The sequence below is a fragment of the Taeniopygia guttata genome, chromosome 1A (genome assembly GCF_048771995.1).
Source record: "Taeniopygia guttata chromosome 1A, bTaeGut7.mat, whole genome shotgun sequence".
Taxonomy (NCBI): Eukaryota; Metazoa; Chordata; class Aves; order Passeriformes; family Estrildidae; genus Taeniopygia; species Taeniopygia guttata.
The window spans coordinates 21895001-21919082 of record NC_133025.1 but is presented as its reverse complement, the minus strand read 5'-3'; the positions used below and the strand labels follow the sequence as shown (position 1 = coordinate 21919082).

The 24082-nt window shown below is 46.0% G+C and overlaps 2 protein-coding genes across 11 annotated transcripts in view; both read right to left on the bottom strand.

Moving 5' to 3' along the window:
• Positions 1 to 2059: 2059 nt before the first annotated feature.
• FEZF1 (FEZ family zinc finger 1) lies at positions 2060 to 6009 on the bottom strand. The gene is made up of 4 exons (XM_030256923.4): positions 4254 to 6009; positions 3950 to 4084; positions 3518 to 3650; positions 2060 to 2913 (listed from the first exon to the last, which is right to left on the bottom strand). The coding sequence occupies exons 1-4, from the start codon at positions 5049 to 5051 to the stop codon at positions 2609 to 2611; spliced, it is 1371 nt and encodes a 456-aa protein (XP_030112783.1). The 5' UTR covers positions 5052 to 6009; the 3' UTR covers positions 2060 to 2608.
• Positions 6010 to 14467: 8458 nt separating this feature from the next.
• Positions 14468 to 24082, bottom strand: part of CADPS2 (calcium dependent secretion activator 2) — a 284504-nt gene continuing 274889 nt past the window's right edge. For 9 of the 10 annotated variants that reach the window (XM_072921236.1, XM_030256895.4, XM_072921227.1 and 6 more), the window contains 2 exons: positions 19173 to 19277; positions 14468 to 15410 (listed from right to left, as the gene is read on the bottom strand). In XM_072921236.1, the coding sequence (XP_072777337.1) occupies positions 15240 to 15410; positions 19173 to 19277 (276 nt within the window). In that variant the 3' untranslated portion in view covers positions 14468 to 15239. The remainder of the gene's footprint in view (positions 15411 to 19172; positions 19278 to 24082) is intronic. The other variant, XM_072921238.1, reaches the window with a different exon arrangement.

The following is a 24082-nucleotide window of genomic DNA, read 5'->3' as shown; positions in this document are numbered from 1 at the left end:
TACAGGAGAAAAGGCAAAAAAACCCAATTACCGCTTATAAATGTGCAAATGGTCTGTGGTCAAGCAACACTGGAAATTCTCTCTCCTCTACCTATAAAAACTGAAAAATTACAGCTTCTGCTGAACCTTCATTTCTCCTGGCATTTGGAAAATAATCTGAAGAAACAAAATTGAATGCAGACATCTGGGTAACCTGTGCACATAATCTCCAGTAGTGTCTTAAGGTCTCGTGTATGTGTTTGATTTGAAGCTGATGTTATGTGCTCATTACAAGGTGGACAGATTACATTCTCCTTTTGTTTCACTATATATTTATATTCATAGCCCTTTCTCGTGATATAAAATACTCTTAGTACTGATCCAATATTTCTATGGTGTCGGAATAGTTTTAAAATGGTTATAATAGGTGTAAAATTATGATATTTACCTTCAGTACCTTGGACTATCACACTTGCTCAGCAATAAGAAAAGCAAGCTGGATTTCTGCCTAAATAAGAAAGTAAGCTGGGCTTCTGCTTTGAAATATTTCCTTTAAGCAGAGTCTCAGAGGAGTGGCACACCTGCATCAAATCAGTGGGATCTTTTGGACTCCTTACCTTTCATTATATGTCACAAAAGTTTTCTTTTTAACTAGCAACACACTGCAGCCACCTGATTGGGAGAAATTTATCTGTACAGAAGCCAGAATGACACTCTTCTAGTCCCAGGATCCGAACAGAGCTGAAGTGTCCATAGGGCCAGATCCTCAAAGGACACTTGCTCTATCACCACAGTTTTACAGGAGCCTCTCCTCTCCGCCCTGCTTCATCCCAACCCTAGTTTAATCGGGGTCACGTGAAGGCTGTCTCAACTCCTCTTCTTCCTACCCCTGCTGCCGCAGTCCCCTGGGAAAACTGGGGAGCGGCTCCTGGTTTCTCAAAGGTCTCTGAAGGGGAGACGCGCAGAGGGAGGCCCACGCCGCTGCAGTCAGCGCTTGTTCGCGGCTGTACCGAGGACCTCCATCCAAATCACCGGCCGCTTCTCCCCTGGAGCAGGGAAAAAGTGGCACCCCGAGGGGCTGAGCCCTGCCGGGGTGCCGTAGGGTCTGCCCGAGCTGTGGATCTGACCTGTTGCTTTGCGTTTTACACGCAGAGCCGCCTGCTCAGGGGTTTGCCGCGGTAATCTGACACTTGTGAAAGGAGACATACGCTTCCCCTCTCAGCCGCTTTCAAAGGCGCACGGTGCTGACACAGCCGCCGGCCCCAACTTGAGGACCACACCTGCGGGCTGCGGGCACCCCCGGGAGAGCGTCCCGGGAGGGGCGGCGGGAGCGGCGCCTGCAAGGCGATATCCCTCTCTTGGGCGTAACGCGTTAGCTACTATCGTAACCACGACGCCTCGCCCCTCGCCAAAAGCCAAAACCCTGGGAGAACTCCAGGTGTACAAGATCTGGGAGAGACCTGGGATGTCACATCGCCCCTTCTTGTGGGGCTCACTCTGGGGGAGACCCACGGGCGCTCCTGACAGGTCCCCCGAGTGGGGCAAATCCCCAGCACCCGTGGGACCTCCTTCGCTTCTCCCGGGACCGCCCCGCGTGGCCGTCCTCGGGCCCTACCCCGGAGTGAAGCACGGCCCGGCCCCCTGTCCGAAAAGAACCCCCGAGCCTGAAGAATGGCCGTGGGCACAGCCCTGAGACGGCAGAGGATGTTGAGCAGGCCTGTCTGCCCCGCTCGGGGGGTAGCACCCATCTTCCGTGCCCGGTTCGGTTACCCCGGGAGCGGTGTGATCCCAGAAACCCCCTCCCGCCGCTCCTCAGGCGCCCACCGACGGGCGGGCTTCGCTTTCAAGGCTCGGCTTGGCAGAGTCTGCTGAGCAGCTAATAACATAACAACCCTGCTTTGATCAATTCGAACTAATTACCCCTCTTAATTAAAGTCTTTAGCGGTTGCTTTAGTGTGTTGGCAAAGGCGAGGAGAGCTTTGCCGTGTGGCAGCGCCAACACCGCGCTCCCCGCCCGCCCATCCGTCCGCGCCGCAGCCCCCGCCGCCGCAGTCACTCCTTGGCAAAGGTTTATTTCCATCAGATCAACGAATTCTTTTTTTTTTTTTTTTCTCTCTCCACGTGCAAGAATCAATGCAAAATTCAAATCCGTACATAGAGAACAGTTGTGTCCATATAGATACGATATTCAGGGGGAGAGGAGGGAACCAGGAAGGGTAGGATAACCAGCAGACAGCAGAGGCAGGGCAGGATCAACACAAGGGGAATATATATACATCGAAATAATTAAAATGGTGCAGCATTCCCGGCTCGAGTAATACAGATTCCCAAATAAATACAGCAGAAATTGGCTTGGCGCTTTCTGTTTTTTTGTTTTGTTTTGTTTTTTTGGTTTTTGTTTCGTTTTGTTTTGTTTTTTTAACCATCTCTCCACCTGAGATGCAACGACAATTAAAAAAAAAAAAAAAAAGTAGTCTGTAAAGAACAAAGGAAAAATTAAAAAAAATATATAGGAAACAACCAGTCCCGTTAACGTTAATGGCGATATAGAGCATAATACACAAAACCGCTTAACAGGTGCATGCAAAGAGGCGGTGGGGCTCGCACCGGCGGGGCCGGCGGCCGCCCCTCACGGCTGGAGCGGCGGCGGGCCCTGCAGCAGCGCCCCGGGCGGGGGCGGCGGGTCGGGGCCCCCCAGCTCAGCGGGGGGCCGGGGCAGTCCCAGGGCGCTGTCATGCAGCTTACGGACGTGCTTCTTGAGGTCAAAGTTCCTGCAGAAGCCTTTGCCGCAGGTGGGGCAGGTGAAGGGCTTCTTGTCGTTGTGGGTGTGCATGTGGAAGGTCAGATTGTACACCTGGTGAAAAGCCTTGTTGCAGATATTGCACTTGAACTGCTTCTCCCCGCTGTGAGTCAGTTTGTGGTTTTTGTAATTGCCTGTGAATGAGGAAAGAAAGGCAAATGGACCCGGATTTGAAAGACGGACAATGAAAAGACAAGAAAACTATAAAAAAAACACCCAAACTCTGTCCCATCACCAGAGTTCCACTTTAGGATGAAAAACGACCGCAAACCTCCCGCCTTGTCTCCATCCTCCCCGCGGCTGTTACACTTAACAGACGACAAGGAAAGGATCGAATAAACCAAAATCGCGACAATTACAGAGATATAACCCCTGGGTTTAGACATCACAGCAACGCGGGAAGAAAAAGTAGCTAAATTCTTGTATTTGGAGGGGGAAATAAGAGGAGAATTCGTTTGCCGAGCCGCGCTGGAAGCTGCATGTTGCAGTGAACGGAGAACTGGCGCTTCCAGCGGAACGACTGCCCCGCCGTTCCCCCGGACAGAGACCTCTGCCCCGCTTCGTGGGGAAGGGCATGTGTCCCGGCTAGCCAAACTTAAAATTGGTCTAAATATCTAATAATAAAACTTGAACACAAAATTAACTCCCCACCACCCTCCTGTTGCAAATTGTCCCCACACTTGACCTGGCTTGGGGAAGGGGAAGCCGGGTAACAGAGAGGGTGCTGGAGACTGGTACCTTTCTGGTGAAATCCTTTGCCACAAAATTCACAGACAAATGGTTTATAGCCGGCGTGTATTCGCGTGTGCGTGTTCAGGGTCGAGCTCCGGTTAAAAGCTTTGCCGCACTGGTTGCACTTGTGTGGCTTTTCCTGGAGGGAAACAAACACCAAGTCACGGCTTCTTGTTGGCTGTCTTGCGGGGTCTGTGTTCTGTTTCGCGGGATTTTATGAGCTTTTTGTGAGTTCTGTGTGTTCAAGTGACGGCTCGCAGATGCCGGTGCGGGGCACCCCGCGTACCTACCGCGCTTGGGGCAAACGAAATCGCCCCGCGGCTGCGGATTGACCGCCCCCCACGCCGCTGTTTCGAGCGGCTGGACAAACGCCGAGCTCCCCGAAAAACGTGAGCGGAGAGTCTTGGGCAAGGGAGAAGGGACAGAGGGTGGGCTCACCTGGGTGTGGATGATCTTGTGCCGGCACAGCGTGCTCGCCTGTCTGAAACCCTTCCCGCAAACTTTGCAAACAAAGGGTCTGGCTCCCGTGTGTACCGGCATATGGCGCGTTAAGTTATAATGTGCATTAAATACCTTGAAAGAGAAAGGAGACAATAAAATAAAATAAAACTTTGATTAGAAGGGGAGAGTGCCAAGGGGAAACCGTCGTTTCAGAATCAAGCAAGAAAGCGACAGACAGCTGGCGGGAAGACGGACAGGGACAGGAGGCTGGGGAAGGGAGGCGGGCTACGGTGCTACTTGCCTTTCCACAAACTTCACACGTGAAAACTTTGGGCTTGCTGCTCGGGGAGCCGCGGCTGAACTCCGACGTCTTATAGGCGATTTTTTCCGAGAGAATCTGAGCACTTTCTTTCATGTAGTGCTGCAACTGAGCCTGCGATAAGTCCTTGAAGGCCACCCCCGCCGGGTACTTGTCCACGGTCGGTAGCACCAGCTTGTTCCGCTCCGCCAGGTAAGCCTTGGGCTGCGGGTGCAAGGGAGAGCTGAGGAAATAAGAAGCCACCGGGTGGATGTTGACACTGGAGGACGGGTGACAGGGGCTGTCGCCTCGGTTGAAATAGCACAGGGCTCCCATGGCGTGGAAGGAGGAGTGATTGACCACTCGGGGTCTTACCAGTTTGTACTGCTGCAAGGGCAGGGCATCGCGGGGGAAATCTCCTTTCAAGCTCAGGGCACAGTTCAAGAGATCGCCGCAGCTAAAGGAGGGCGAGGAAGAGGAATCTAAGTGAGCCTTCCTGGGTTCCGCTCCAGCCACCGCTGCTTTGGGCAGGGTATCGTACGCCACCGGGACAAAGGGGATCATGCAGGGGATGGAGGAGTTGAGGTGCAGCGGATGCTTGGGGTCGCCTTTGGCCACGGAGCCATGGAGGAGCTGCGGGACGGGGATGGAGCGGGGCTCTGGAGTCCGCGCCATGATGCGCTCAATGGAGAAGGCGAGTGGCTTGGGCGTGCTGATCATGTTGCTCCTGGCAGACAAGCTTTCTCTGGACGGAGGAGTCGCTAGGATTTTGGTCGCCGTGTGGTTGCCACTATTGTCCATGGCTGAACTGCATTTGTTCTCCCGGTTTGAGCCGCTCTGGTAGACGCCTCTTTTTTTTTTCCCCCTTTTTTTTTTTCTGTCTCCCCTCTCTCTCTCTTTCACTTTGTCTGCCCCTTTTCTTGTTACTGATCTGCGAGGAGGCAAACCAGCATTGCCGCCGCCACCATCACCACAGCCTTCGCCGGCGGAACCAGCCTTCTCAGTCCAGTGGACTCATGCCAGCCCATCACAGTTTACTTTGGCGCGCCAATGACTCGGGACAATCGCTACTTATTTCTATCAATAGAAAGTGTTGTGTCAATAACGCAGCCAAGATCTCGCCAATCGTTAACTTCCAAGAGGAGAAGGTAAACTAGATAATTGCTCAATTCGCTTCCAACAGTCAACAGGAAAAGTTTTTCCCCCCCAGCAAGCGGCTACTTTTCATTGGCGCCCGCGCCTCCCCCGCCCAGGGAAGGAGGTGGCCCTCCCTCCTTCTCGCCTCTCTCCCCTCTGCCTCCCTCCCTCTCTCTTTTTATTATTATTATTTGCAATCTGCTTAACCAGGCTTTAGAGGCCAAGCAAATCCGAGATCAATTTTCTTGTTTGGCTTTAAATGACATCATCTAAAATCATTGTCCAAGTGCTAAATAGGGATGTGAAACCCAATTCAAGGGCAAGCGCCAGGGTGTTTGTCAAACAAGGTGCTGCAGAAGAAGCGGCTGGAGGGGAGGCTGTTTGTTTCCTTGCCACTTTCCAGCCCGAGCTCCTTTGTGCGTGCGTACGTGTGTGTGTCTGAGGGAGGGAGGGAAATGGCTGCTCTGCTCCTGGGACTGCTCCTGGGACTGCTCACTGCTTTAAAGAACAAGGTCAGGTGGCGGTGAGCTTTTGGAAAACACAGTAGACAAATAAGCGGGGGACTTGCAACAAGCAGACGGCGAGACCAGCGTGTGGGGATGCAGGAACCTCCCGGGCCAAATGGAATGAGTGCTTGGGAGCAAAATGATGATTCAAAACCTGGGGCAGGGGAAGAGAAGAAAAAGGAGGTAGGAAGAAGGAGTGCCTTTTAAATCCGAAGCCTTATTTATATATTTATATTTTGTATGTATAAACATATGTAGCCTAGATATACACTAAATATAGCTTCTGTGTTCTTACAGAATACATGCACAACACAAATACCGAAAACTCAGGGTTGGCACAGATAGAGCTTACACACTGTTTATAGATATATATGCACCTAAACAGATGCAATCCCCATGTATTTAACAGGAGCTTGACGGCCCTGGTCGGGGCGGGCAGCGCCAGCGGTTGTTCGTCCTGTCAGCGAAGCGGGGGTGGTGGGGGAGATGAGAGGGGCAGCAGTGGGCACGGGACTTTCTGTGTTCCCGCCCACCCCACCATCCGACAGTTTGGGCTCAGGACAAGGTCCCATTCCTCCCGCCGGCCTGAGGTTCACTCGACTGGTGACCAAAATAATACCCAGGAGAAACCAAGGTTCCCTCCGTCCCTGCCACCCCCGGGAGCGAGCGGGAAGGCCGCGTTCCTCAGCGGAGGGATCCATGAAGCAGCTTCCATGATCAGAGGTCCAGCACTGCCCTTCTCCGAGGCAGAGGGAGAGAGGCAGGAGGTGTCGGGTTTGCTAATGGAGAGAAGTCTTCAGGAGGCAGGGAGGCCCGACCCCCACTGCTCGGGTACCAGCCCAGGAACAGGCAAATGGCAGTGTCTCCCCCCGCAGCCGCCGGCCCAGGACAACCGTCTTGCGAGGAACTGAGAGCAGGGAGGAAGGGCTGGGGAGAAAGGGAGAGAGAGATGGGGAGAGGGATGGAGGGAGCATCCTTTTCCCCGGACCCGTGACCTGGCGGTTGTGGCCTCAAGCCACCGCGGTTCCTTTTGAGGAGAGCAAGGTGGCGGCTGCTCCACGACGGTACCTCTGCGGCCGGGAGCTCCATGCGGGGCACGGAGGAAAAGAATGTCCTGCGGTCTCCAGGACAGACGTCGAACGACGGGCAATGGCCCGGGCACCATTCCCTGCACACTCTGCGACCTCCGTGTCCGCCCCGTCCCTCCCGGGTCGCGGAGCTCATTTGGGGACAGGAGCCGGGGCTGGCCTCGGACGTGTCGGGACGGACACAGCCGCGCGGGCACGCGTGAGGCGCCGGATCCGCGCTGGCGGCGATGCCTCGCTCCGGCCCTGCTCCCTGTTTCCCCTGGCCTGGGCGCCGCTGACCGGGGCTGCTCATATGCTTCTCCCATGCAATTCCCCACGGCAGATGGGTCGGGGCGTTAAGATCCTAATTGCTGTCCCGGATCGTGTTGCTGCAGCCGCCCGCCTTTTACCTGGAGGAAGGAAGGATCGTGGACTCGCGGGGGGACGCAGCCGGGCCCCCCCAGAGCCGTGAGGGGCAGCTGTCCGGGCTGCCCGCTTCTCCGGAGTGTCGGTGTATTTCTCTGGTACTTTGTGTCTGCCAGAGGAGAATTTCCTCCTTCAGAGCAATTTACATTTAATTCAATCTAGGCAAATTTCCTCTTGATTAGTGTTGAAGAAGGGAATTATTGTTGAGTGGGTTTTAGAGGCTTCAAATCTCATATACTTAATATGTTAACAGCTTGTTCTTAACTGGTCTTTTTGGGATTGACTTTTTGACAAGTGTTTGAAAGTAAAATATGTAGTGTCATTTGAGCAGGGTAAATATCCCAAAGCAGCAATTACGGCCCTGCCACTGCAATTATATTGGTCTACTCAAAACTGAGATACACTTTCGAAGAAGCGATAGCTTTATTATTCAGTACTTCCTTACGAATATATCTCCCTTACTTTCGGTACCTCTTACGATAATTTATGTAAATGCCTAATTTCCCGTAGCGATTTAAAGCAAAATTTTTCGGGGACGGGGGGGCGGGGGGACGTCATCCTCTTCTGTCTCAGAGGGAGCCTCGCTAGGTATTGGTGTTGCCCCCAATATAGTAACTAAAAAAGTAATATTTTTTTATTTACTATCAAGTTACTAAAATCAACATTGACATATCCTTTTAGTCTTGTCCCGAGCTTTGCCTTGCTTTTGGACCGCATCTTTTTTTAAGTTTTACATATCTGCCGAGCCGCAGTCGTTGTGGTGCAGCGTTGTTTTTCCCGAGGCAGAGAGATTTATAGGCTCTGAAAGTGGCAATAAGGAACCTCTCGGCCGGTTTCTGTTGGGGGATCACGGCGGGCCCGGGCTCCCTCCAGGCTGGCAGCACGTACCGAGTCCCAGTAGAAGGGGCCGGCGGGGGAAGGAGCCTGTCCGCCGGTCTCCCGCAGTTACAAACCATCGCAGAAATTAAGGGCAAAACTTTTGCCTCGAGTTGATTTCGTGCTCTGCCCGGGAAAGCTGCTGTTCTCTTTTTCCTCGTAATCGGCTTTGTGTTTCATTCGTTCCTAAGGTATGTTCTTGATATTGCTCACTTGCATTATTATCATAACGTATCTCTACATGCACTCAAAATCCGAGTCACCGGCGAATTCATCTCGTCGTCAGGATTACTTCAATCCGATCCCAGAGGCGATTAGAGGGAGGTAAAATACCGCCTTAGAGCCTAATCTTTAATTTCTTCCTCCTTAATAAAATGAATAATTCCATTGCGTTTTTAAGTAAAAAATGAATTGAAAAGGATAATAACTCCGCTAACCTTCTGTTGCTTGTATTAATATTTTCCTGGGAGTGTTTTACCGTAACCCTCCTCCCCGAGGGGGCTGCTCCCTCCGTGCGCCCAGAGCCGGCTCCCCACGGCCGGGTACGGGCGGGGACAGCAACATCCCCCCTGGTTCCGGGACGCCTCTGGGCACCCCGAGCGTGGAGGGAACCAGGGAGGTTACAAAACATCCTTCTGGCCACGACATCGGCGGACTCGACGGCGGCTGGACAGACCCTGATAACTATTATTACTGTTGTAATAGTCGTCATTAGTAGTGACACTGTCGGGATTCCTGCTAAAGCTTGGGTTTGTTCTCGCTACGCATCGGTCCAAGACGTTCCCTCCCGAGCCGCCGGATTTTTGAAGAGGGGCTTTACCCCGACACGAGGGACGCTTGCTCCCCTCAGCCGCAGCGCCGCCCGCCCGCAGACCCCGCCGCGGCGAAACGCGTTGGCCCCGGCTTGTTACAATTCGGAATTAGCCCCTGGCTGCTGCGGTGCTGGAGGGCTCGCTGTGCTTTCTACCCAGAACTTGTTTACTGTATTTTGAAGGGAAATAAAAATACGAACGGGGGAGTTACAGCGGGGGGAAGTGGACCAGCCGCCGTCACCCGGCGCTGGGGGAGATCCCGACCGCCGTCCTTTTCGGTGGGAGTGAATCTGCGGCTACCGCCACCCGCCCGGCTGCTGGGATGGTGGGCGCAGCTCCCTGGCCCACCCGGCCCCGGCTCCCGTTCTGCTCTGCGCAGGTCGGCCGCAGAGCCCGAGTACATCTCGCAGCAGCCTCGGGCTCCTCTTGGCCTTTCCCGGTTTTGAAGTTATAACACTTCGGCGTTTTCTCCACTGATAATTTCTCCAGTGGAAGAAAGTAATATAAATATGTGCGTGCGTGTGTGTATATACCTTCCGAGACTGTGTAATCTTCCCATACAGTGAGGGTGTGTTGACGTCCTTCTATAGCAGTTCCACCGCAAGCAAAATAATAAAGTATTTGTAACTTTTAAGTATTTGTAATTTGAATCCATCACAAAAGAAAAACATTTAACGCTGACCCGCAAAATACAAGTGCTCCCGGAGGTAAAGCGAAGTTTGGCAGTACAGTACATTTCGTACAGACCCCCCTAAATGGAAAACCAAACTGGTGCAAATTAAGCCTTTTCATGTATAAAGCCTTTAATCACATATAAACGAAATTACAAGTGACCCTCTAAAGCAGCGCTTCCGGCCCTCCCGTAATTCATGCGAGCGATTTGACTAAGTGTGCCAGCTCCAAACGTGGACTGCAGCTATCACGTCTAATCTAATCAGTCCGCCTGTGAGGGGACCCGGCGGTGTCATCAACTCCAAAGGGCCCTTGGTGGAAGTGGCTGGGAGAGGCCAGCGGCAGCTGGAGCCATGAATGACACTTTCTCATTTGTTCCTTTCCCAGTTCAACAAATGTTTAGTCCCGTTACTGCTAAATGAACGCCTTGCGCTCTTTGGCTGGGGGAAGCTATTAATTTTTTAAGATTCCTGAATAGGATCAGGAGCAATTAACTTATTTTTTTGTTTCCATTTTCTGTCGGTGTATTGGGAGGTAACCTGGAGCAAAGCGAAGAGCCGGTTGCTGTGTGGGCGCCTGTGTGCTGTATTCCCGGCACCGGGATACGCCGGGCTCGCCATGGCGACAGGCAGGTGCCCGCCGGACACGAAGCGGGACAAAACCCCGCTCGTTTATGGCGGGACCCGTTCCGATGTGCCGCTGCTGAGAGAGGGGGAGAAACCAAGTGAGAAACGTGAAAATAAGAACGAAAGTAGGAGTCACGCTCTGTTGCAGCCGCTGCTGGACGGAGCCCGGGGAGGATTCCCCACCTTCTCGGCTGCTCGCTGGGGCCCCTACCCGGGAACAGACACTGGACAACTGAGCCACCCTCGGAATTGAGAGGGGAGGAGGAAGAGGTGGGCGCGACACGACAATACACCTGCTAAGGCCGAAAACAAACTTTTTGTGTGTGTGATTGATTTTTGTGTGTGTTTAGCTGCATTTTTCCCCCCGGTAGCTGTTAAAGCAAAGTCCTCCGGAGGGAGGCCGGCCGTGGTGTCTCTGCGGGTCAGAGGCGCTCCGGGGTCCTTCCGTTTCGGACAGAAGCTCCGCTCCCCCTCCACCCCCTCTCCGACTGCCCCGCCGCTGCCGTGCGGCTCCCGCCGTCTGCTCCGCGCTGCTTTGCTGACGGTCAAACATCTGACTCAGCCCCCTTCGGTAGGTGCCTAAGGGGCATTCTGTGTGCAAGAACCCGCCTCACAGCCTTACACTCCCTCCCCGGCCCCCCCCGCTCATGGCCATGTCCCTCGTGGAGCCGCACTTGCTGCCCGCTCCGAAGCTGACTCTGGTGCCCCGCCCGACCTCTGCGCCGGGAGTCTGGCGGGTCTCAAGAAGAGTTTCCCAAAACTTGGAAACCTCCGGCACCTGACCCAGGATCCCCCGGGAGCCCAGGAAGCGTTGTTGTGGGTGCCATGTCCACAGGGCCAAGGTGGGAGGGAGGTCGCTCCGCTGGGCGCCTTCGAGTGGCTCCGGGGCATCCCGGGAGCCACTCGCCCTCTCACTCTGGCTGCTCCTCCAAAGCTGAGCCGGTTCCTGCGCCGGGGGCTGCCCTCCGCTCCGGGTCGGGTTTAAAGGGAGGGGCCACTCTACCAGCGCCTGTCTCGGCGGCCGGACCGGCCGGTGCGGGCTCAAAGGGCGCGGCCTGAGCCGGCGGCTTTGCTTATCTGGAGGTGGGAGGCTCAGCGCCCCAACGTCGCCCTGCCGCCGCCTTGCCTATCGCCTCCTTGTCTGGGGTAAGCGACAGCCGAGGGCAGCGAGCTCTTGGTTCCAGGCACGCTTTGTCCGGCGGCGGGAGACCTGCGAGCATCGCTTTCCCATCCCGGCCCCGAGCATCGCCCGCAGCGGCGGCGCGCACCTGGTCGTGGCTCCTGATTCGACTTGTAAATCCCTGTTTATACCACTAAGACTCAGGGGGAATGAATTAAACGAGACCGCTCCTGTTCCTTTCCTAAGGGCTCCCTGCACTCTTCGCCCGCTTAGGAAGCGTGGAGGTCCCCGTGGAGCCCCGCAGCCCCCGGAGAGCGCGGCGGGCGCGCCGCTGGCTCCTCAATCGAAAGCTCACGGCGAGCGGTGATGCCGCCCGCTCGGGACGGGCACACAGCTTCGCTTAAATGCCTAAGTTAAGATGGAGAGGCGGCCCCTGCGCCCTCCCTCAGCGAGCGCTGCCCCGGCTGCTGGAGGCGACGGTGCCCAACGCTGAAGATGTCACGGAGGTACTCACTGGCCTTTTCAAGCATCATGTTGGTTCACGGTTTCACAAATCTAGGTACTAAAAAGTTGTTTGCATTCGGAAGAAATTAAAGGACATTTAAAGCACTGTCTCTTCTGTACCTGTCTTCCATTGACATCTGCTGCACTGTGTCTTCAACAATAACTTATCCTATACTTTGTGTCTGAGTTGATTTGTTTTTCCCCCAAACATCTTGGAACTTCTTCACGGTTACATGATCTGTGTATTTTTTTTATTTTTTTTTATTCTCATAATCTTTGTTTTGTTTTGTTTGATTGTTTAGCATTTCCTTACTCATCTCTATCTTTCTGACAAATATATCTGTCTTGTCAAATTTCAAATTTGAATAACTCGAGCCCACTTCAAGCCACAAAAAGCCATAGTCTTGTCTTGTTTGGGTGTTTTTTTTTTTTTTTTTTTTTTTTTTTAATTATGTCAGGATGTAGACAGGATTAACTGCTCCCTAAGGCATAGGGAGCTGGGGGGGGGGGGGGACGACTCCCCCAGATGCCTGGAGAAGACCCCACCAGTCAGGGCCACTCCCACCACACCCAGCCAGGGAGCAGGGCAGGGGAAGGAGGTGGCAACTTAAAAGAGACCAGATCATTAACATGTTTGTAATGGTCAGAAAGCTCTGAAGTCAATCTCTGGAATAGGTTCTAGACAAACAGGGCCCATAAACAAGCACATGTGGGGCTGTTGGGTGGGAGTCCTCCCAGGTGAGGCTCATCAGGACCATGATGGCCTACAGTCTCTTGAGGACCTGACAGGTGAAATTAACATAACCTACCCTGTAATCATCCAGATTGATAGGGAGAGTTGTTTGCCTCATCAGGAAATCCTTCTTGGGATGGAGGCAGCTTGGGACAGAGGAAAAGCCCCAAGGGGAGGTGAGTGCAAATCACTATTTCCCACAGGGCTTTTGGATAGCAGGGCTGGGCAGAGAGCCTAATGCCAGGTCACTCTGTTGAAGGAGACAAACCCGTCACTTACCTCCTGGGCTGTGCTGGGTGACAGGCACTTCTGTCCTGGTGTTTCTAGGTCCCACTCCAGCGCTATACTCTGTTAGTGGCTTGCTAAGGATAGCACTCAATTTGGATATTGCTTCCTATTCTTGTGTTACCTTGGAACTTTAAAAATCTGATGTCTTCTGGTGAAAGCCCTGCACAGACCTGGCACAACTCTGCACTATTAGGCCTTGGCAAGCACTGCAGGGCCACTGAAGTGATACCTGCCTTTACTTCTTTACACCTGGCTTCTCCACAGGCACCTCTGCAGGGTCTAAGGAATGTCAGGATAGGAAGAGGGGAAGCAGGGAGACTTCTGCAGAGATAAAACTCCCTTTGTGGCTGACTGACACTGATCTCTCTGCTTCATTTGGTTTAGGAGATGGGTGTTACATTGGATAGCCTGGCTTCCTCTGCACCCTGCTGCCTGCCACAGCCAGACTGGGGCTGAGGCTGCAGCTTCTGCCCAGGCAGGTTATTCCTTACCAAATCTGGGTCTCAGCCAGAGTCCCAAATGGCCCTTCAAGCATCGTCAGCTTCCACACACCAGCACAAGTAGGACAAATGACAGGAAAGGAATATGCAATTATTTTACTGCTATCAAAACTTAGGTCAGCTATCTAGCAGTCTGGTAATAGGGAAAAGTAATGCTTGGGCTTCCTGTGCCTCCTTCAGCCCAGCAGAGATGGTGATGAAAAAAGCTGAGCGGAATGGTCTACCTTACCAGCTCCCAGTTCTTCCTTGTAGCTCAATTCACCTCAGCTCATGAGATGATTAGGCTGGTTTGCCACGGAAAAAAATTGCCACTTAGGATTTCTCTGTAGACACCTAGAAGTGTATCTTGCCCTTCCCTGCTTGGCTGAGCTTCCAAGTGTGCTGAATGCCACTTTTACCTGCAGCTCTCATTCTCAGTTCCTGCAGCCCTGCATGCTTGCAATAGACCCCTGAAATCCTACAGACTGTTCTTGCACAAAAACCTCACATCAACCTTGTAAACGCACAACAGCTCCTCAGTAAAGTCCCTTAGGTGTAATCCTATGGCTCAACAAGGACCTCAGCAGCCTATTATTACTTCTTTGGGTGTCATCTGTGCTCTTTCTGATTTTGTGTACATAAACTCAGGAATTAGTCATGCTCCCACAAAACAAAAAACAACAAAAAAAGGTTGCTCAGTTTTTTATAAGCTGTGTGAGTTTTGACTGATGAAAATTTGAATTCTTTCTAGTTCATCCTGAGGGCATTAAAAAGCAGGCAGTGGGCCCTGCCTGTTCATCTGCTACTGAGAGGTTTTTGTTTGCTTTTTTCCTTTATCAAGGCATTGTGTCCTTGGGTACTTGTTTGCTATATATATTGCTCCATGAAAGAAACATATTTGCTATAAATCACTATGTAAGTGAAATAATTCAAAAACCTCATTCTCATGAGGAATAATGCAATGGTTCAAATTGTTTGAAATACTGAAAACATCTTTTAATTGTAGAATTCTATACAAACTTGGGCAGATACATAAATGGCCACAACAAAACGTGTTCTTATTGCCTGAAAATTTTCACAGAAATACAAACATAGATGGCAAGCTTACTGACATCCAGTGGGATGAGATATCGTTAAACTTGCAAAATGAATAGACACGACACTCCTAAGCAGTTTGTATGTGTTTGACTGTCCTTGAAGTTCTTCTGCTTACATACCAACCTCAATGTACAAAGAAGCAATATTAACATTTTTAATGCACATCACATAATAATGTAAAATTAAGCACAAAAAAAGGTGAACAGACTGCAATCCTGAAAATAAACTGTATTTTTTTTACCTAGGGCATTGTCTCATTCCAAGGATGATTTCCTGTATAGTTGTGTTTTAAGTAAGACACACATCTTATTTCAGCACAGGACATCAATATCAGATGGAGATACAAGAATAAATGGTAGCAAACATAAGGGAAAGAAATGTAATCACAAGTGGAACTCAAACTCCATGCCAGTGTTCTTGCAGCCCTAAGCAAAGCTATACATAAAAATATGCTACAACCATTATTCTCAAAAAGTTCTTGGCACTTTTCCTCTGATAGTCTTTCTTTTTTTAATGGAGCAAATTACATTTCTGCACCAATATCATAAGGCAAAACTATAAAAGCAATTACAAGGACAAGTTGCCAAAAAACCCCAAGGCAAAGATAAACCCCACCCTCAGCTCTGAATGTTTTGTGAAATAAAATCATCCCTCTTCCTCATCACTGTCTTTCATTGTAATGCCCTGAAGTCCTCCTGCATCCGTGACTGAGACTGTGGCTTCCTCTACAGTCAGCCGGCTGTGCACGGTGTCGTAGGTTTTACTGTTCAGTGTCCCTTCCATCACGCCTTGCAACCTGAAGTCTCGGTAGGTTTTCTGTGGCAAAAATAAAACATCCTGAATTGGACTCCAGCAAGTCTGAGTACTTTTTCACTATACACTATATACTGGCCATTTCTAGCGTGCCAGTGGCACAGGTTTACTCCTCCTGCAGGTAGGGACCTATCACCTTGACAAAGATTTTGGAGTCTTACTTTTTGGGCTGCGTGAGATTTCTACAAACTCCAGAGATTCTAATTTGATGGTCATTTCTTTAAGAGATTGTTTTTTTTGTTACAGCACAATCTAACTGCTGATTTCTCAGTAACTTCCTTTAATTAATTCAATAAGACACCTGCTAAGAATTTTTCTAAATACTTATTGAAATGTGAATCTGGCTACAGGTAGTTCAGTTCTGTCATTTCAGAGAAAATGTAAATACCTGACCCTCTCCCAATAGTATAATTTTATTTATATTTCTCTATACATTTATATGCCAAATGTGGAAAAAGAATTATTATATATTACATTATAATATAATATATTCTCTAATAATGAATACAGGTTATGATCTATACTATACAATGTCAGAATTTCTGAGGTGAATACCTATTTAATTTACATTCTAAGTCTCTACATTTTGATTCGCATATCCTTTTTTTTTCATTTCAGAAGATTTTGTTTCCTGGGTATTCATCCTTTCTTTCTTCTTTGTTTTTCCATCATGTAAGAATTCTGAGTGGAATTGTTTTATTCATCAATGCTATATTCAAGAAAGCACACAGAAAAATCATCAATGTACTTTATTTTTAAATGGTAACACATTTGAAATAATCTTTCCTCATATTACCCATAAAGGCTTAAAAAGGACAAGTTGATCTAGGCAGTTTCTTATTTTGTGTATGCTATCACTACAAATTCTCAATGTTTTGGAAGAGAATATGGGGAAAAGAAAATTAAAGATAATTAAGGGCTATGAGGCTCATTCCTCTGCCTGAGGAGGAGACCATGTACAACCCTTAGAGAAAGAAAATATTTGATCTTGTCTCACTCAATACTTCAGAGAACTGCAAAAGACCACTCTTAAAATGGGTAACATTCAGATGGGAGGTTTTTTTCTGCTACTATGATGATTATTTAAACCTTGTTTGAATCACTGCAACTGAGATTTATTTGACTTTCACAGGTCAACGTCAGAGTCAATGGATGCAGCTTATGTTTTGCTCACACACTCCTGCGAGTACCCCGCCTGATCTTTTTCAAGTGTCACCATTGCATTCCCTTTTTATAACACTGTGCATTCAATTTGCTTTGATGTTGTTAACAGGTCCTACAGCAATTTCCTTCACTTTTTCATTGTATGCTTCCCATTCTCAGACCAGCACTCCGGGGTTCAGACATTGCTCTTCTCTTGACATAGTTTTGCAGGATAATAATGTTCACTTCCAAGCTTAATTTTTCATTTCTCCTAACTTTCTTGGTCCTTGACCCTTCTTTAGTCACATCCCTCTGCACGTGTCTCAGACATCTAATGAAACCTTTATGGCATCATAAGCCTTTAAAGAGAATAAATGAACAATGTTTCTTCTAGGCTTTCTTTATAAGGGCACCACTCTTGTTGCATCCAAATCCGAAAGAATTCTATTTCTCTTACTCATCCCATGTCCTTCAAAAATGACCTCCTACTTATTTGGGGTTTTATTGGTGGTTTTTAATTTGTTTTTAATATTTTTGAGAGGTGACAGGAGCAATACTGCTTCCTATGGGGGTTTTTTGTCTTTTTTTTTGCTTTGTTTTGTTTCATTTGTTTGTTTATTTTTTTCCCTAAAGCAAACACAAAAATGCCTTCATTCACTCTATTTTGGAGGAACTGTGCCTCCTCATGTCTCTCTGCAGCTGGGCTGCGGCAGCAAAAGTTTCTTATGATACTCTTTTTGAACCATTGTTTTGTATTTCCCAGCAGCCCCTTGTCTGCTGAGTTCCTGTTTTACCAGTTTTATCTTCACCCACCAAAATTTTCTGTTTTCCAGAACCAATATGATTGACATCATCTTCTACAGTCTTTAATATCCACAGAAGGTGCCATGGACTAACACAGTTGGAAATTGCATGCAGAGCAAACCAGGTATATGAGCACAGAAAGGCCACAGCCAGAAGCAGTGTCCCACCTCCAGCAGGAGCCTCTGGCATTTGAACAACACTGGCTAAACAGTGTGCCAGGTGGCAGAGGGAAGGCAGGTTGGCAGTGCTGCTCATTCACCTGAAATTCAGTTTTGTAAGAGTTTCCTTTAATCTCCCTGCTGATATTTCTCTTATAGAATTTAGCCTGCCCATTCTTAGATCTCATGGGGCACAGGTTTTAGACCCTCTAACACCTATCTTCTTCCTCAGAGGATGATAACTACCTTGGAAAGGGACTTTTTACAAGGGCATGGAGTGTGATAGAACAGGAGAGAATGACTTCAAACTGAGAGCAGGTTTAGATTAGATATTTGTAAAAGTCTTTACTGTGAGGGTGGTGAGGCACTGGAACAGGCTGCCCAGATATGTTGCAGATGCTCCATCCCTGGAAGTCTTCAAGGCCAGGCTGGGTGGAACTTTGAGCAGCCTGGTCTAGTGAGAGGTGTCCCTGTCCATGGCAGAGGGGTTGGAACTCGACAATATTTAAGGACCCTTCCAGCCCAAACCATTTTATGATTCTGTGATTCATTTGAGAATAGCTTTAAACTTTTCACAAGAGCCATTCATTTTAACAAGGAACAGCTAACTGCTTTTGCCATTTGGGCACACAATCAAGTGAAAAGCCAAATCTTGATCCCAGAGAAATCAGTTAAGGTCAAAAACAGCAAAGCTAAGCTTGGGTGTTTCAGGGAGCCATAATTATTATGACTGTTTTCTTGCATTTCTCTCTGTTCTGTTCCTTTTTGCTAGTGAATCCTGAAAGTTGCAGTTGCAATTCTGGTGACCATGAATTAAAATGCTTCTGACTTTATAGTCGTGCATGAACTTCATGAGAAAATTTCAAGAAATCAAGGTCATCACTGACAACAGGTGTTTCTTATTCCACATTTGTACAGATAACAAGAGTGTCCAAAGTTAAACAAGACAGAATTAAAAGGAAAAAAAAAATCTGAAATGGTTTTCTGTCCCTTGCCTAAGGGTATCAACTAAGATCTGAAAGGGAGTTAGGAGCAAACTTTCTTTTATGGTAGGTTAACCTATAATTGCCTATTGCAAGGCATGTTACACTCTGCTTGGAAGCATTTGACATTGGCCAATGTAAATGACTGAAGACTGAAGAGAAGAGTTTGGTATTTCCATTGATACTTATCCCTGAGTACGAAAGACTAGAAAATTTTATTTAATACATTGAATACTTCAATTACGCCCAGTAATGACATGTGCACCAAAAAAAAAAAAAAAAAAAAAAAAAAAAAAAAAAAAATCCTATTTTTAGGGGAAGGGGAAAATGGAGAAGGAACATTATTGAAATTATTCAGGTAAAACAAAAGATCGGTAACAAGACAAATAATAATTTAATAATAATAATCATACAGCAATGTGTACAGCTAGCTGCAAAATTCCTCAGAACTACCTTAATTGTCCCCAAGTCTAGAATTTATAAAAATACAAGTGCACATATAATTAACATTAAGGAGTTTAATAAGATATTTTACTCCTGGAATTTGCTACAACTGTGGGGAAAAAAATCCCAACCCAAACCCACACATTTTCTAAGTTTTGGGTTGACCATCCATGTTGTTACTTTATTATTTTCTCTATATATTACGCAGTCTAATGCAAACATATTTTATTTACCTTCACTATCTTGATGAGAGTCTTCAGCTGGTAGATGTGAAGCTGAACATCTAATCTGTCAGCCAACCACATGCATATGACTTTCATGGAGTTGTTATACCATTGCTGAAAAGAAGGATAATAAAAGCCAACAACAAACACCACCAAATAACCCTGCAGTATTCATTTAACAGATTTGGTAATGAGAGGTAATGAAACACTTTGAAATGATCGCAGATCAGCACTTGAAGTCAACAATGATATAATTTCCTGTTATGAGAATTGCATAGGTCAGTAGGAAATCAAATAACTTGACCTAAACCATTCTTTACATGAATTAGCACCTGCCATTTTATCTTTCAGTTACAACATATTCAAGCAAAATAGCGTTATGCACTTTGTTATCTGTCAGTGAGAATGGATATTAAAGATACAATTACAGGAGAGAATTGACAGCTAAAACAGCCAGGATAGAAACAAGTATGGTATCTTGAGGAAGAATTTACAGGAACTAGATTTTTCAATCCAGACAGGAAAACAGTACCAGAAAATTGTCTTTTTATTTTCTTTCTTTCTTTTTTTTTTTAATCACTTCATCATTAAGTAAAAAACATCAAAAATCCCTGGAAACTGTTTTTAAATATAATCAAAACACCACTCCACCCTTCCCAATATAACCATATTAAGGTTTTGGTTTACATTAATTACTAATTATAATTACAGTCTACCTTATTTCCTTTTTATGTCTTAGGCATGGGTATGTTTTCACTCAACACTTCACAAATGGATGGGTTAAGAATAAGCCCTCTGCTGTCGGTGTTTATGTTACTGTAAAAAAATGCTCAGTTCCAAATAGCTACTGTAATAGTTCTTTCACATTAACTGGATTAGAAGAGATTTTACTAAATATAGTTGTAGCATTTTTCCCCCTCCTCTAAAATCACAACCAGATGTTATTTAGTCAAACTGTAAAAAAGAAGGGATTTTTGTTTTTATTTTTAACAGTGAGAGATTAAAAGAGTTTGTGTCATAGCTGTGTTTCGAGTCTCTTTTCCCACAGGAAAGAGGCTTAAATTATTTTCTAATATAATTTCCTGTGTCTTTGCAAAATACAGAGATCTGCAAAGAGAGGAAATCGTGCATATTTAAAAATGCAGCATATTAGGCAAGGTGTATTTTGTGAGAGTAATTCAAAGGAAGTATCTAACATGTCTCATTATCCACCCACATGAACAAATAAAACAAAATATATACTGAAAATATGAAGAAAAATTACTTGCTACTTGATGTAACTAAAGAAAGAAATAGAATACTTCCATCAAAATGTAAGCTCTCTGTAAAAAAGCTTGAAAGACATATAGTAAGTAAGTAACTACAAATACCTTTTCCTTACAGGGAACAGTTTCATTACATTATAACTATCAGTTTTAAGAGAAGATTGAAATTAAATAGTCATATAATAATTCTTCTGTTTATTTTTTTGAATGCGTTAAATTATATTTTAATTATAAATCACTGAAAAGAAATTTTACTTTTTAGAGTTTCTCCTATTTACTATTTTACAGAAGTGAAAAAAAGCACCACAAAAAAGGCAGACAGCTACCTATTTCATAAAAGTAGCTTGATTTAGCCACTAAATTGTGGGACTGATTAGGTATCCATAAAATACTGTTTTTAAATCACTGAATGACATTCTTATCCTATTTACATTATTTCATCCCCAACATGCCTGTTGGTATTGATTTCCTTTGTAGGTACCTGCAAAATATTTTTAATGTGACAGATTTGTTACTAAGTGGTAAACTACATGACAGGTGTTGTATGTATACAGATGTCTAGAAAATTAAATACAATTGTGCTTATTAACTGGGGAACTCTATTGATCTAAATAAACATAAAAATTCCTACATCAAACATTCTACCCAAATGCAATAAAATAAGCCAAGAAATTATATTATCACTCAGACCCCACTGTTTTTAATTGTAAACACAATCCTGGTAAATAGAATTATTTCACTAGGGGAGCTTTTTGAAAACTGGTATTCTCCAGTAATGCATCCGTTACGTATTTTGTTTGTATCAAGCAGAACGCAGAATGGGCTCAATCTTGCTCAGATAAGCAATCTACAGATAGGATTGAAAATTCTGAGACTGATTTTCTCATGCAACAGTACAGACAGATTACTGACAATAGACTGTTCCAGTTTTCTGGCAAAATATTTTAAAGCCCGACCAGGAAGCTTATTTAAGATAGATACAGTAAAACTTCAACTCTACATACCTGTGAGATTCTTAGATGCACTGAAAACAAAGCTAAGACATTGGAGGAAATTAATTCTCTACTCAACTTTATGAATGAAAGCAATATAATATGTTTTTCTGATTAGCTTTAATGCATTAAACGTTCAGTACAAATGTTTAATTTGGTGATTGTGAAATTATACTGCAATACTTGCTCTTCTGTCAACATTGTTCAGAAAAAATTACTGCTGTTTTATTAGAAAAAAAAGTATTTTTATTTTTTTCACAGTATTTTTAATAAAAATCCCTTCAGTATATTTTTAGAATTCTCACAGAGGTACTTGTGGGTAGGATTCTTGTTAATGATTGGTCTTATATCCACTAGTTTTGCGGACTCAGTATAGGCTGGAGCTGCATAAACTTAAATATGCTGGACTCCATAAAAAGAAAATAAAGATTTCCCTATAACTTCTTATTGAATCTGTTAAAAAGCAACAGCAATGCAAATTCCTCTCAGAGAATCCAAGGCCACACATTTTGACAACTAAGAGAATGTTAGAGATGGATCTCATGACTGATAGGAATCTACTGCAAACTCAAAAACTTCAGCGACTGGATAATTGTCCTGAGATTACTCAGTTAAAACAACAATGACAACAACAACAATCACTTTTACCCAGCTTTAAGAAAAAGTAACTTTCCCATTAGTAACAATAGCAGTGAAAGGACAATGCATCTCTTGCAGATGTTCATTATATGGTACTACTGTCACATTCTTTGCTGTTGTCTATGCAAGAGTAAAGCAGTAAGTGCTTATACATTTTTTCCAAATCAGCAGATAACAGCAGCCAACCACTTTAACAAAAATGTTTGCCTCGCTATTTCCTTCACTCTCCTATTCACAGCCCATCCAGCTCCTGTAAGGGCATGCATTACTCACTTCATTTTCCTGAGATACCTCTTTCAAAGTAAAAAATAAGAGAAAAGGAAAGGCTAGGGTTGACTCTGTGAGACCCTTGTATTTATTCACACTTATTGTGCATGACTGTACACTGGTAAATCATATTAGCAGCCCGTCTCCCCATCAAGATGCTACTTGCTTTCCAGCCCTGGGAAGGTTCAACAAATCAACAGGAGCACGGAAAACAGAACATCAGTCTAATCTAGTGTTTAAGGTGAAGTTTTCAAACCCAATCTAAGAAGATCTTTAGAGCAAGCAACAAGCTGAAGGGCTCAGAAGGTGGTATTGACAATGAAAGAGTGTTGAAATATTGAGAAGCGCAGCACTTGTGCATTTTTAATAACAAGAGGGTCAACAAGGACACAGCTCCCTCAGTGCCAATAGTTGCCACACCAGGGCTATAAACGCTCTCAGTTCATCAGATTTCTTAAACAGTTCATCAGCTTTCTTAAACACCCTAAACCCCCTCAGCAGACCTTTAGTCTTAAATTAACAAACCAAAGCAATGAAAGAAGGTGCAGCTTGAATGGCCAGCATTGATCCCCAACGGGGCTCGGCGCAGCTACAGGCACTGAAAAACTCGTTCCATTGTCAGGAGGAATTGACAAACCTCCTTGCCTAAATAGTCCAGCTCAGACGGGCTGGAGGCACGCAGCTGTAAAGGGCTCCCCTCGCCCCGCTCCCAGCGCTCACAATGCGCCAGGCATGAGCTCTTTGTCAGGCCCAGACTCTGCAATTTTCTAACAAGGATTAAAGTTGTTTCTCGGCAGGGCTAGTGAAAAGCGATTTAGCAACATACCGTGCTTTCTTCAGGCAAGTTAAAGAGAAGTAGTTAAGGAATTTCATTATTCTGCTGACCGGTGGAAATACAAAACAAATATAATAAATATTCACCACCTTTCTGGGTGCCTCAGCTATAACATATAATATAGAATGGTTCAATTAAATATAACACTTATTGGCTGAAAGCAAGCACTTCAAATTTATTTTTGAAGATTTATAAAAAGGTGCAGCTGTTTGCCACCTGGAAGGAGGCTCAATACATAGCAATACACAATGGTTTAGTCCTTCTAGGGCTGGTATCCCTAACGCCTAAGCCACAAGACCCCGTCGAGTTTCTATATCTTGACTGCTCTTGATAAATGGGCATTGTCATTATGCTTTCTCCACTGAGTAGGGCAGGGGAACAGCTTTTCTAGGAACTGCATTTTATGTTCCTGCGAAAGCCTTTATCGTGCTATTGATCAGGAATTTTGTTGCTCAGACCACAACAGGATGTTTCTACTTCCTTCAGCTTTACTTGCCCTACCAGAAACAGTAACAAAAAGTATGCTTCTCACTAAAGACACTGAACACTAAATGCAGCATAAGCTAAAAGGAGAAAATAATAATGAGATTATTATTATGAAAATAATAAGACAAAACATGAGTTAAAATTTAAGTGCTAAAATGCCTAGTTTTTATTAAAGGTCAATGCTGTTATTGCTTCAAGTTTACGATAGCACTACAAGCAGACCATGGAACTTTTAGGACATTTAAAAGATGTTAAACAGTAAAAAAATAAATAAGTTATTTCTTATAAACATAAAGAGCAAAAGCCGATTTAAGTTGCATAATTTATTTCCCTTTTTACAAAATATGATAATCATACTGATTGCCTTTGTTGAATGTTAAGGAGGGACACAAATGTCATTCATAGTGTTTTAGAAAATACTGAGAGGTTTAGAAG

What these genes read in the sequence shown, in the direction of transcription:
- FEZF1 (XM_030256923.4), bottom strand. Translation starts at nt 5,051, where the DNA reads ATGGACAATAGTGGCAACCACACGGCGACCAAAATCCTAGCGACTCCT. An exon ending in CGTGTGAAGTTTGTGGAAAG is followed by an intron (nt 4,085 to 4,253) that starts GCAAGTAGCACC and finishes TTCTCTTTCAAG; the next exon opens with GTATTTAATGCACATTATAA. An exon ending in ACAAGATCATCCACACCCAG is followed by an intron (nt 3,651 to 3,949) that starts GTGAGCCCACCC and finishes GTTTCCCTCCAG; the next exon opens with GAAAAGCCACACAAGTGCAA.